The 9,469-nt window shown below is 30.9% G+C and overlaps 1 protein-coding gene across 1 annotated transcript; it reads right to left on the reverse strand.

Moving 5' to 3' along the window:
* Positions 1 to 4,111: 4,111 nt before the first annotated feature.
* Positions 4,112 to 8,519, reverse strand: LOC141699911 (potassium transporter 5-like). Its single transcript, XM_074503716.1, has 9 exons — positions 8,269 to 8,519; positions 7,949 to 8,171; positions 7,565 to 7,813; positions 6,705 to 6,755; positions 6,346 to 6,606; positions 6,200 to 6,252; positions 5,945 to 6,059; positions 5,587 to 5,841; positions 4,112 to 5,478 (listed from the first exon to the last, which is right to left on the reverse strand). Exons 1-9 carry the CDS (start codon positions 8,416 to 8,418, stop codon positions 4,418 to 4,420), a joined length of 2,418 nt encoding a protein of 805 aa, XP_074359817.1. The 5' UTR covers positions 8,419 to 8,519; the 3' UTR covers positions 4,112 to 4,417.
* Positions 8,520 to 9,469: the final 950 nt, after the last annotated feature.

Genomic DNA, 9,469 nt, shown 5'->3' on the forward strand with positions numbered 1-9,469 from the left:
GATAAATCAAATTAATATTAGATTAAGTATAATTCGTATCCTATTGATGTGAACTAAAAAATAAAATTTTAATTAAAACATAAATATTAATTTTTAAAAATACACATAAAATTATCAATAAAACTATGTTGTTCAATGAGTGATATTGTCTTTTTCAAATATATTTTATAGAGTTATAGTTAATTGATTAAGTAATCACCTTGCTAAAATAATATTTTTTTAAGGTCCCAACATAATGGAGACATTATATTTTTACCCTCAATAAAATAATAATTTCGTTATAATATATTTTTTCCCCTTACCAAAGTTATCACTTTAATTAAGTTTAAATGTTCTAAACAATTATGAACATATATGTCTACTAATATAATTATCATGAAGTCATATCATTTAAACTTTTAAATGAACAAAATTAAGAATTGAATTCAGTTTTTTTTTAATTTATATAATGTTAAAAAAAATCTGTGTCATCCATGTATTGCACGTGTTTTAAAAGCTAGTCTATTATATATCTAATACAGCAACAGGGGGTTCGGCTGAGCAAATTTAATCATAAATACAGTAATTAATATTCATACATTATTTGTTTTATCTCATTCATTATTATATAATTAATACAGATTCATTCATGTAATTTTTATTACCTCAATTAAAACATCATTAATATGCAACTCATTCATTATTATATAATTAATACAGATTCATTCATGTAATTTTTATTATCTCAATTAAAACATCATTAATATGCAAGTCATTAAAAATAATTTTTTCATAAAAATTTACATACTCTATTAAAAAAAATTAGTATAAAAAATTTAAATGATAACCCTTGTATAAGAATTCATATAATATATAAGTTATCTCATCATTGATTTACTAATATCGATTATTTGTTGCATACTTAATATATATATATATAACTAATTATTATTGAGATACATGCATGCATCATATAATACATAAATTATATCATAATTGACTTACTAATATCGATTAATTATTGCATACTTAATATATATATATATATATATATTTATAACAAATTATTATAGAAATACATGCATGCATGCATGTATACATACATATATACGTACATCCAAATATATGTACGTATGTACATATGTATATATATAACAATTTAGTTAGGAATGTTATATTTTCAGAGCAATTCTTAATTATCAGAGCAATACAATAAAAATATTATATTACCCTCGGTTTGTTTTTCCAATTTGGCATGGGTAGTATTGTCTTGTCCTTTTTATTTGCTTCGAAAATTAAAACCTGATCTTCAAATGAAATTTCGTTTTTAGTTAATGATTCAATATTTTTTGTCTACAAAAAATAAAATTGTACTTATTTTTAACGTAAGTTAAATTCTAAAAGCGAGAATACATACATTATTAATTATCAAATTAATAATATAAATAAGTGAATTTTAAATATAAAGTAAAAATAAATATTAATAGTAATAGTAATAATTTTAAATTTTATTAAAAATAAAAATATTTAATTTGAATAGCAGGTCTATAAATATATATTAAAAATTCTAATAATAATAATTATTATTATTATAACAAAATAAACAATATTAATACACGAGAAACTTGAGCAAAAAATCATGTTATTTATAAAAAGTGATAGTACATTTAAATTATAATAAAATTTATTTTTACAAAATATTATTGTTCGTCATTAATCTTAATGATATTATCACAGCCTACCACTGACCTTTAATCACACGGTTGACTAATATAGACCATATTTATCACATTAACACTAATATTTAGATCTACTATAAACATTTTCGAATTAAATATTAAAAAACAAATCAACTAGACAAACTTATATATTAAATATGGTTACGTGCATCGCAACCATTTATACCTCTAACTGAATAAATATTTATATCTAACCATGTCATACTTTAAGTATTATATTCTTATATTTACACAAAAATAAATAAATTAAGGACTTTCATATAGACATATATATATACACACATATATATATGTGTATATATTATATATACACATATATATGTATGTATATGTGAATTTATGCAAAAAAACCTTTAAGTTATGGTTTTCATAATTCATAAAATATATGATAATGTTATTTATATTGATATTTTACGGCGTCGTCATGGCGACCAGAAAGCGTCTAGTATATCGAGAGATGTGGATTTATTAATATTTTTCGAGAGAGGGGAAAGAGTGACTAAGGTCGGAAATTAAAATTGAAGAATACTAAAATTTAAATAACAATTATAAAATAAAAATTTTTGTAAACAAACAATTATATCGTGTAGTAGGTTAGGTAATTAATAAAATTTATAAAAAAAATTCATAGATCGTCCTTAACGGTGGAAAATAAGAAATGTCACTGCAGGTCTCTACGTCAATTATAGATAAATACTATTGCACCAATGTCATCACAATAAAAATCTAATTATATACACAAATAAATTCATCATCATTCGGAGGGAGGACAACATGAAATGTTATCAACAAATATAACTAAAATAATATCGATTCGATCAATTTAGAGCATGCCCGTGCATTGCACGGGCTATAGAGCTAGTTGTTATTAATAAGGGAAACAACCTTTAAAGGGTAATTTGATTTCACCCTTTTTGGTTTCACTAATATTTGGTTTCACCCCTTTTTAAATATTACTATAACTCTAAATATATTATTTAATTCTTTTTTTATTTCTATATAACTTATATTATTTCTATATGTAATCACATGTTTAACATACAAAATAATGCCGATCACATTTCTAACATACAAAGACACAAAATAATTCTAAACAAATCAATATATTATACCTATTTAGAGTGTGCCCATACTGTCTAAAGATTACACACCGCGCTGTCCATGAATGATTGGTATCGCCTAAAATGTATAATCTTGGTAATGTTTCTATATCAAATGTAACCAGGAGAGGGTTAGCAGGTCGAGAGATATGTATTTTTTATACTAAATGAGGGAAATGGAAAAGTTAATAAGATTAAGAATAAAAATTTTAGAAAACCTAAAATTCAAATAACAATTATAAAACAAAATTTAATGTGAAAAACTAGCTATATTCTGCAATTGTTTAAATAACCGCGCGCATACAATAATCGTACAATTATTTTTATTATATAATTTAGCTAGAATTTAGAATAAATTTCTATAATTATTATTTAATATTGATATTTTAATCTCGGTCACGTGCTTCACTCGGTTTCTCAACTAGTATATATATACGTAACTATTCACATTGTGTCACATATATAAAATATGACGGGTCTATGTAATTAGTGGTTAGTATACTTATTCACTAATTGTATCAAGGATTTTTCTACTGTGTGCTCATGGGCACATGCTAAGAAAATGTGATAGATGAATTGTAAAAATTTGATTGGTGGAGAGCTCCCTGCATGCACAAACATCCCCCAATCAAATTTTTACAACTCATTTATCACAGCGGTTCAGTATGCTGAACTATTTTTACAAACCTATTCACAGATAATTTACTCAATTTAGCGAATCTTCGAGTCAAACTATGTTGTATTCAAATTCAGCTCATTTATAAATCGATTCTTAAAATTATGTTCATATTCGTTCTCGTTTAAAATAGAACCGATCTTAAACCGGATTTTTTTAGAAACTCCTGCTAGAAAGCTGGTGTTAACAAAAAAGAATGTCAAGATGCTGGTGTTCAGGAGCTCCCAGGATTGATCTCACTGCAGCCTATACTTAAGTTGGAAACAGATTAAGAATAACAGCCCGATGAAGAGTGCACCAATTATGCAGTAGTTTTGACATTAAAGAGGCACAAATGAGTGAGTAGACTGACTTTTACAATCTGATTCTTGGATTCACTTTCTGCTCTAGCACTCTTGAACATGATAACAGTGTCACTGGACCTGAGCTTGGTAACATGAAGTAGCGTAAAGGTCAGCTGCTCATTTCAGCCTTGTTAGAATGACACACTACTTGAACTCTGCAACACATATGAGAGCACATTGGTGACATTATCCAGGAACTGAATCATAACCTTGCTAAGGGCTGATTCAACAATTTTCATAACATCAATTATCATGACTGGTACTCCAAAAATTATATGTATATTTCAATGGCTTATTGTTTCATTGTCAAGATAAAAGAGTGAAATCTACAACAAGTACGCGCGATGCAAATAATTTAACCATATGAAACTAGAGTCTCGCCATACCCGAAGCAAACATGATACTTTTATACCTTTAAAGTTCTCGCAAAATAAAGTTCATATGTTGAATGATCAACAAATATTTGATGATTTATCAAATGCCTAATCTCTTATAACACTAGTTATCAGTTTAGCACACGAAATGTCATCTTGCTTACGACATATTTTTAACCAACTCGTGAAACAATTAATAAGCTAATTATATTTCATATGTCATTCCAACTCGGAGAAGCCTGGTATGAGGAATATGTATTGTCTTTTCTCCTTGCCTGAAATTTTTTCTAAGGAAGCTGTAAGCATAATTGACAATAACTTTGTTGAACCAAGAAGAATCTTGTTTGGCTATCACCTCTGCTTCTCCTAGAAGATAAACAATGCCTTTCTCCTTTGCATTTTGGATAAATTGTATCTCTTCTTCAACTCCTATAATAGGTCTTGTGCTAATATCGCTTGAAGTATTTGGTAATGATCTGATGGAGTTTGAAGAAGAAATACGTGGCAAGTCCTCGGTGTGAACTGTAGGTGAGCTAGTTCTTCCTTCTAAGTTCTCAATTTTGTCTGTTGAATCATGTATCACGTTTGTGTCAGGAAGGGGCTCATGTGCCATCAGTTCATCCCTAGATATCCCTATATTGGCTTCAACAGTACATTGTTCATGTCTTATGAACTCCTTTAGATTTTCCACGAGCTGGTCTTCAAAATCACGGGGCTCCTCTATCTTGTCTTTATATCCATATCTAACTACACAACGGTATATCCTGTACTCTCTTGTTCCAACCTGTCTGAACAAAAATCGCTCCTCAACCATCACAGTACTGATAGGAATGAACTTAAGAGATACAAAAACCATAACCGAGTGAATAGATGGAATGATTTCAATAAAATGAGGAAATATTGATGGAATTCCCTCGACAAGCTCAGAGTATAGCAGCCCAATTCCGGGGACTCTGTTTATATTTGTGTTTGCTGCCAAATCCTGCATGTAACTAGGAGAAACCTTGTTATCAAGCTCGAACTTGTACTTTTGAACATACACATAGTGCCATATCCCCATTACTGTCATCAAGACAAGCGAAAATGTTATAGGAAGATAGCCTCCTTCTATGAATTTGGATAGGACGGCCGACAGGTATACACCCTCCATCGTACCAAACAACGTGAAGAATAGCATGATCCACCACAATTTCACATTCCATATGATCAGCATGATCAGGCTGACCACGCACGTGGAGATGAACATGACACCGACCACAGCAATCCCTGCATGAATGTAAATTTTATTATCTTAGTTCCAATTTAATATTTGTAATTGAGTTACCAGAACGGAAAATTACGGTGTCAGAATTTCGACCAAGTTTTACCACTCACCATATGCATTTCCAATCTTTTCGGTGGTCTTAAAAGTGAAGGTCACAAAAATGGAGCAAATCATGATCATGTAGTTGAGCTCCGGTATGTAAACCTGACCCTCATGCTTTGCAGATGTATGCACTACTTTAACCCTAGGAAAACAACCTAGACTTAAAGCTTGTGCAATAATCGCAAAAGCTCCAGAGATCATAGCTTGGCTAGCTATAATGGCAGCAGCAACCGCAACCACAAACATGGGCCAGTAAATCGTCTCTGAATGAATAAATCAAGTGTCATGTCGTAATTAGCACAAGTAATCAAAAGTTCAAAAGGTACCTTTATAATTACAATACACGGTTTAAGTCACAGTACTAGCCTGGAATAGAAGCATAGAAAGTATCAAGCACATCACCGGGATTCTTGGAGAGATATGCCGCTTGGCCAATATAGGTAGACAGTAATGCAGGTAGTACAACTGTACTAAAGCTAAGCTGTGACAGATCAGAATGAGAAAAGAAAAAGATTACACAGCAGTCAGCATACATGGGTAATACCTGGACTGTGTAGGTAGGAAAGCAAAAACGTATGTAAAACATGTGTCACATATAGTGCATAAATTAACTTTGATTACCTGGACTGCTAATACACTGAAATGGCCAATGTCAGCAAACATGGCTTCAGTACCTGCAATTTCATGTAAAGTTTAAACTAAGACAAACTAGCTAGCAAGCCATGTAAGGAGAAAGCTACTAATATGTTTGTATCGATATATCTTACCTGTGATGCACAGAACAACTCCACCAAGTGACTGCCATCCTTTCGACCCATTTCTTTTGAAATAATCTATGATGTATTTTGGATTCAATGCAAGCAATACAGTTACATCATGTTTGATCAAGTTGTAAAGTCCAATTCCACCGATGGATGCAAACCAGACGATGATGATTGGAGCAAATATGTATCCCACCTTATCACTCCCAAATTGTTGAACCGAAAACAAAATCACTAGGATTGCAATCGAAATCCCCACAACAGCATCTGCACACAATCTCCGATATTTAAATTAAAGATGACTAGCTATATGTATTAAGTTTACAGTCAAATTTAATAAATATGAGGTTAAGTTGAGCAAGTACTTTGGTCAAGGCAGTCCACCTTGTTCTTGATTCCACCCACTGCTGATAAGACTGTGTAGGATACACATTAGAACTTGATTTCAAAGTAAATAAAACATCTTATTCGTATTTGAAGTATGTTCAGTGACGAATTGCTCATTTTATTTTAATATGTATTCGGATTGTAGTTAGTTGACATTGAAACGGACAGAGAAAGTGTTGGACAAATTTAGTATTTTAGACTAAGTTGTGAATCATTTTGAGACTAGTGAGACATTATCTGTTAGTGGTGTGTATTTATTGGAACGTATTCTTCTCTTCGAGTGGATTCCAACGCATATTTACATGCTCAAAATAAGTAAAATGTGAATGAGAACTGATGTTCCAAAGTTTACCTTTTAATATGAAAAGTGGTTTTGTACCGCATCGAGAGTGGCACAAACCTATTCCTTAGTTTTTCTTATAAATACCATGTACCACATCGAAAAGAAAAATAAGTCATTTCAAGCCTCTCTTTATAAATAGAGTCTTTGGCCACCAGTTTTATTATGTCGAGGAAATAAGAGTCTATCTCTTTCATTCTCGGTCTCTTTAGTCTTAAATTTTTCCAATATTCCGGTGATAGTTTGGGAAGCAGGTCGCTAAATACGGATGGTGCGGGGTGAACTGCTTTAAGGAGATAGTTTTCTGGACTCGAGATTAAATCCAATCTCTGTTTGTTTTCTCAAACCCTTCTCCTAATTTAATTGTTAATTTTTATACGCTTATGTGATTTAAGAATTAGCAATGTTCTTGTGAATTAGTTATATATTCAATATATATATATATAATAATGTCTTTATCGTATAAGATTGGTAACAGAAAGTATATGCTACACATACCTGAAATACTGGGTGTTAGAATACCATCACCAATGGTCATGGAACATCCAAGGATAGCGACCAATATAAGCATGATTTTGGAAGGCATACTCTTTGAAAGCTTGTCTTTTACCTTCTCAGCCCATCGAAACTGGCTGGATGGGTTGTTAAGTATGTAGTTAGACAACTCCTTATCCTCCGGTTGATTACTTGGAACTAAACTCATATTAGCATGGCGGGAGATGAGAGAATAAAGTGCAAATGTTCCACCTGCATCATTTGTGTATAGGTTTTAGTTTGCATTTATGCATGCATGTCTGAACAGTCTTGTGCTCCTAAGTGTAACATAGTTTGTTGCAGTGCACGATTATATATCAGGATTTATGCAAACATGATAAGAAATACCATTGCCATTGTCGTTGGCTCGGAGAACGATGAAGGCGTACTTGATGAGAGGCGAGAGGAGTAAGGTATAGATAATTAAAGAGAGCACACCAAGTATATCTTGGTTATCCTTAATACCATCCGTAAAGGTACTGGAATACACGTAGAGTGGAGATGTCCCGACGTCTCCATATATAACTCCCAAGCACTGAAATGCCAAGATCAGCGTCCTGCCCCAACTTGCCTGCACATAATGTATATGTCTTAGTATGTATGATGCACCCATAAAAAAACTTTGATCTCCCGGGTACCCTACATATCATGTGCAGATTTAAATTAACCTGAGAATGATGAGTATGGGTGGTAGAGCCAGCTTCCATGTTGAGTGCATCAACTCGCCTTAGCTTAGCTCCTTCCATCGTTTGGTTGTTGCTAGTTGTGGTTGCACAAGTATTGGGTGGAGCCACGGTTTCTGATGACTGATCGGCCATTTCTTCTTCTACTTCAGTAGTCTGAAATTACAGTATAAAATGACTTAAAGATTAGTCTGGCAGATTGTTTATAGCATTTAGATGTGAACTTTTGGCAGCTTATACAAAGCATGTGCATGTTTTGTCCTGGTTTTTGCCGTGAATTACAATCACAAGGTTTGTGTTTTGAAGTATTTTCGGAGCAAAAAAAGAAGGTGAACAGGTGAAATTACTCTAGCATTGATTTTGTTATAGGGTGTTGCTAGATGCAATAATATTTTACTTCATGCACTAACGAGTAATTACCTTTAAAACCCTCCTAACATAAAATGATTACTCCATCAGCACAGTCTTCGATTTCTCCCGTTCATGATAGGAAAATAAATGTTAGTAAAGTTATAAACTTAAATTCATAACCATTTTTTTCATAAAAAATTATGTAGTGTCCTAATATTTTGGTTTCGGCAGTTTTTATTATGATTAAAATTTTATATATTGACTTAACTTCAAACTTAAATTGCCCTGTCTGAACAAAATAAATATGATTTTTTAATAGTAAAGGAGGTATACTAAGTAATTATATTGAATGGACAGTTCACATAAAAATTTTACTTTTTAATTGTAAAATAAATTGTTTAGAAAAATTATTTTAATAAATTTTTAATAATAATCTAAACAAAGTCCGCATGAGTATAAACGTATTTGGCGTGAAAATTAGAATTGGATTAGAGAGTAATTTTATAAAAACAAATAATAACATGAAAGTACAAAAGTTGAAGTTGAGTTGAAAATGGTTTGATAATCTCAATAATATATGTATAAGCTTTGTAATAGAAATTAGTCAATTTTTTCAAAAATCGCTTATAAATCTTCAAAACTTAGTCAAAAATATTTAACTGATTCAATAAATTGCTGATAAATCACCAATAAGTTGTTCGAATTTTTTAGATATTGTCGATAATTCATAATTCGGTAACTTAACCGATTAATTATCTTATCCAAAATCTGTAACCATGTATATCAGTATTTCATAATATTTTATATTAAAAAGTTATACTATTTACTTATGATA

The sequence above is a fragment of the Apium graveolens genome, unplaced genomic scaffold (assembly GCF_009905375.1).
Source record: "Apium graveolens cultivar Ventura unplaced genomic scaffold, ASM990537v1 ctg148, whole genome shotgun sequence".
In the NCBI taxonomy this organism is placed as follows: Eukaryota; Viridiplantae; Streptophyta; class Magnoliopsida; order Apiales; family Apiaceae; genus Apium; species Apium graveolens.

Bases quoted from the DNA above. Each gene is read 5' to 3' on its own strand.
- LOC141699911 (XM_074503716.1), bottom strand. From the start codon at position 8,418: ATGGCCGATCAGTCATCAGAAACCGTGGCTCCACCCAATACTTGTGCA. The intron at 6,756-7,564 runs GTATGTGTAGCA...TATCCTACACAG, and splicing joins TCTAACACCCAGTATTTCAG to TCTTATCAGCAGTGGGTGGA. The intron at 5,479-5,586 runs GTGAGTGGTAAA...ACATTCATGCAG, and splicing joins AAAGATTGGAAATGCATATG to GGATTGCTGTGGTCGGTGTC.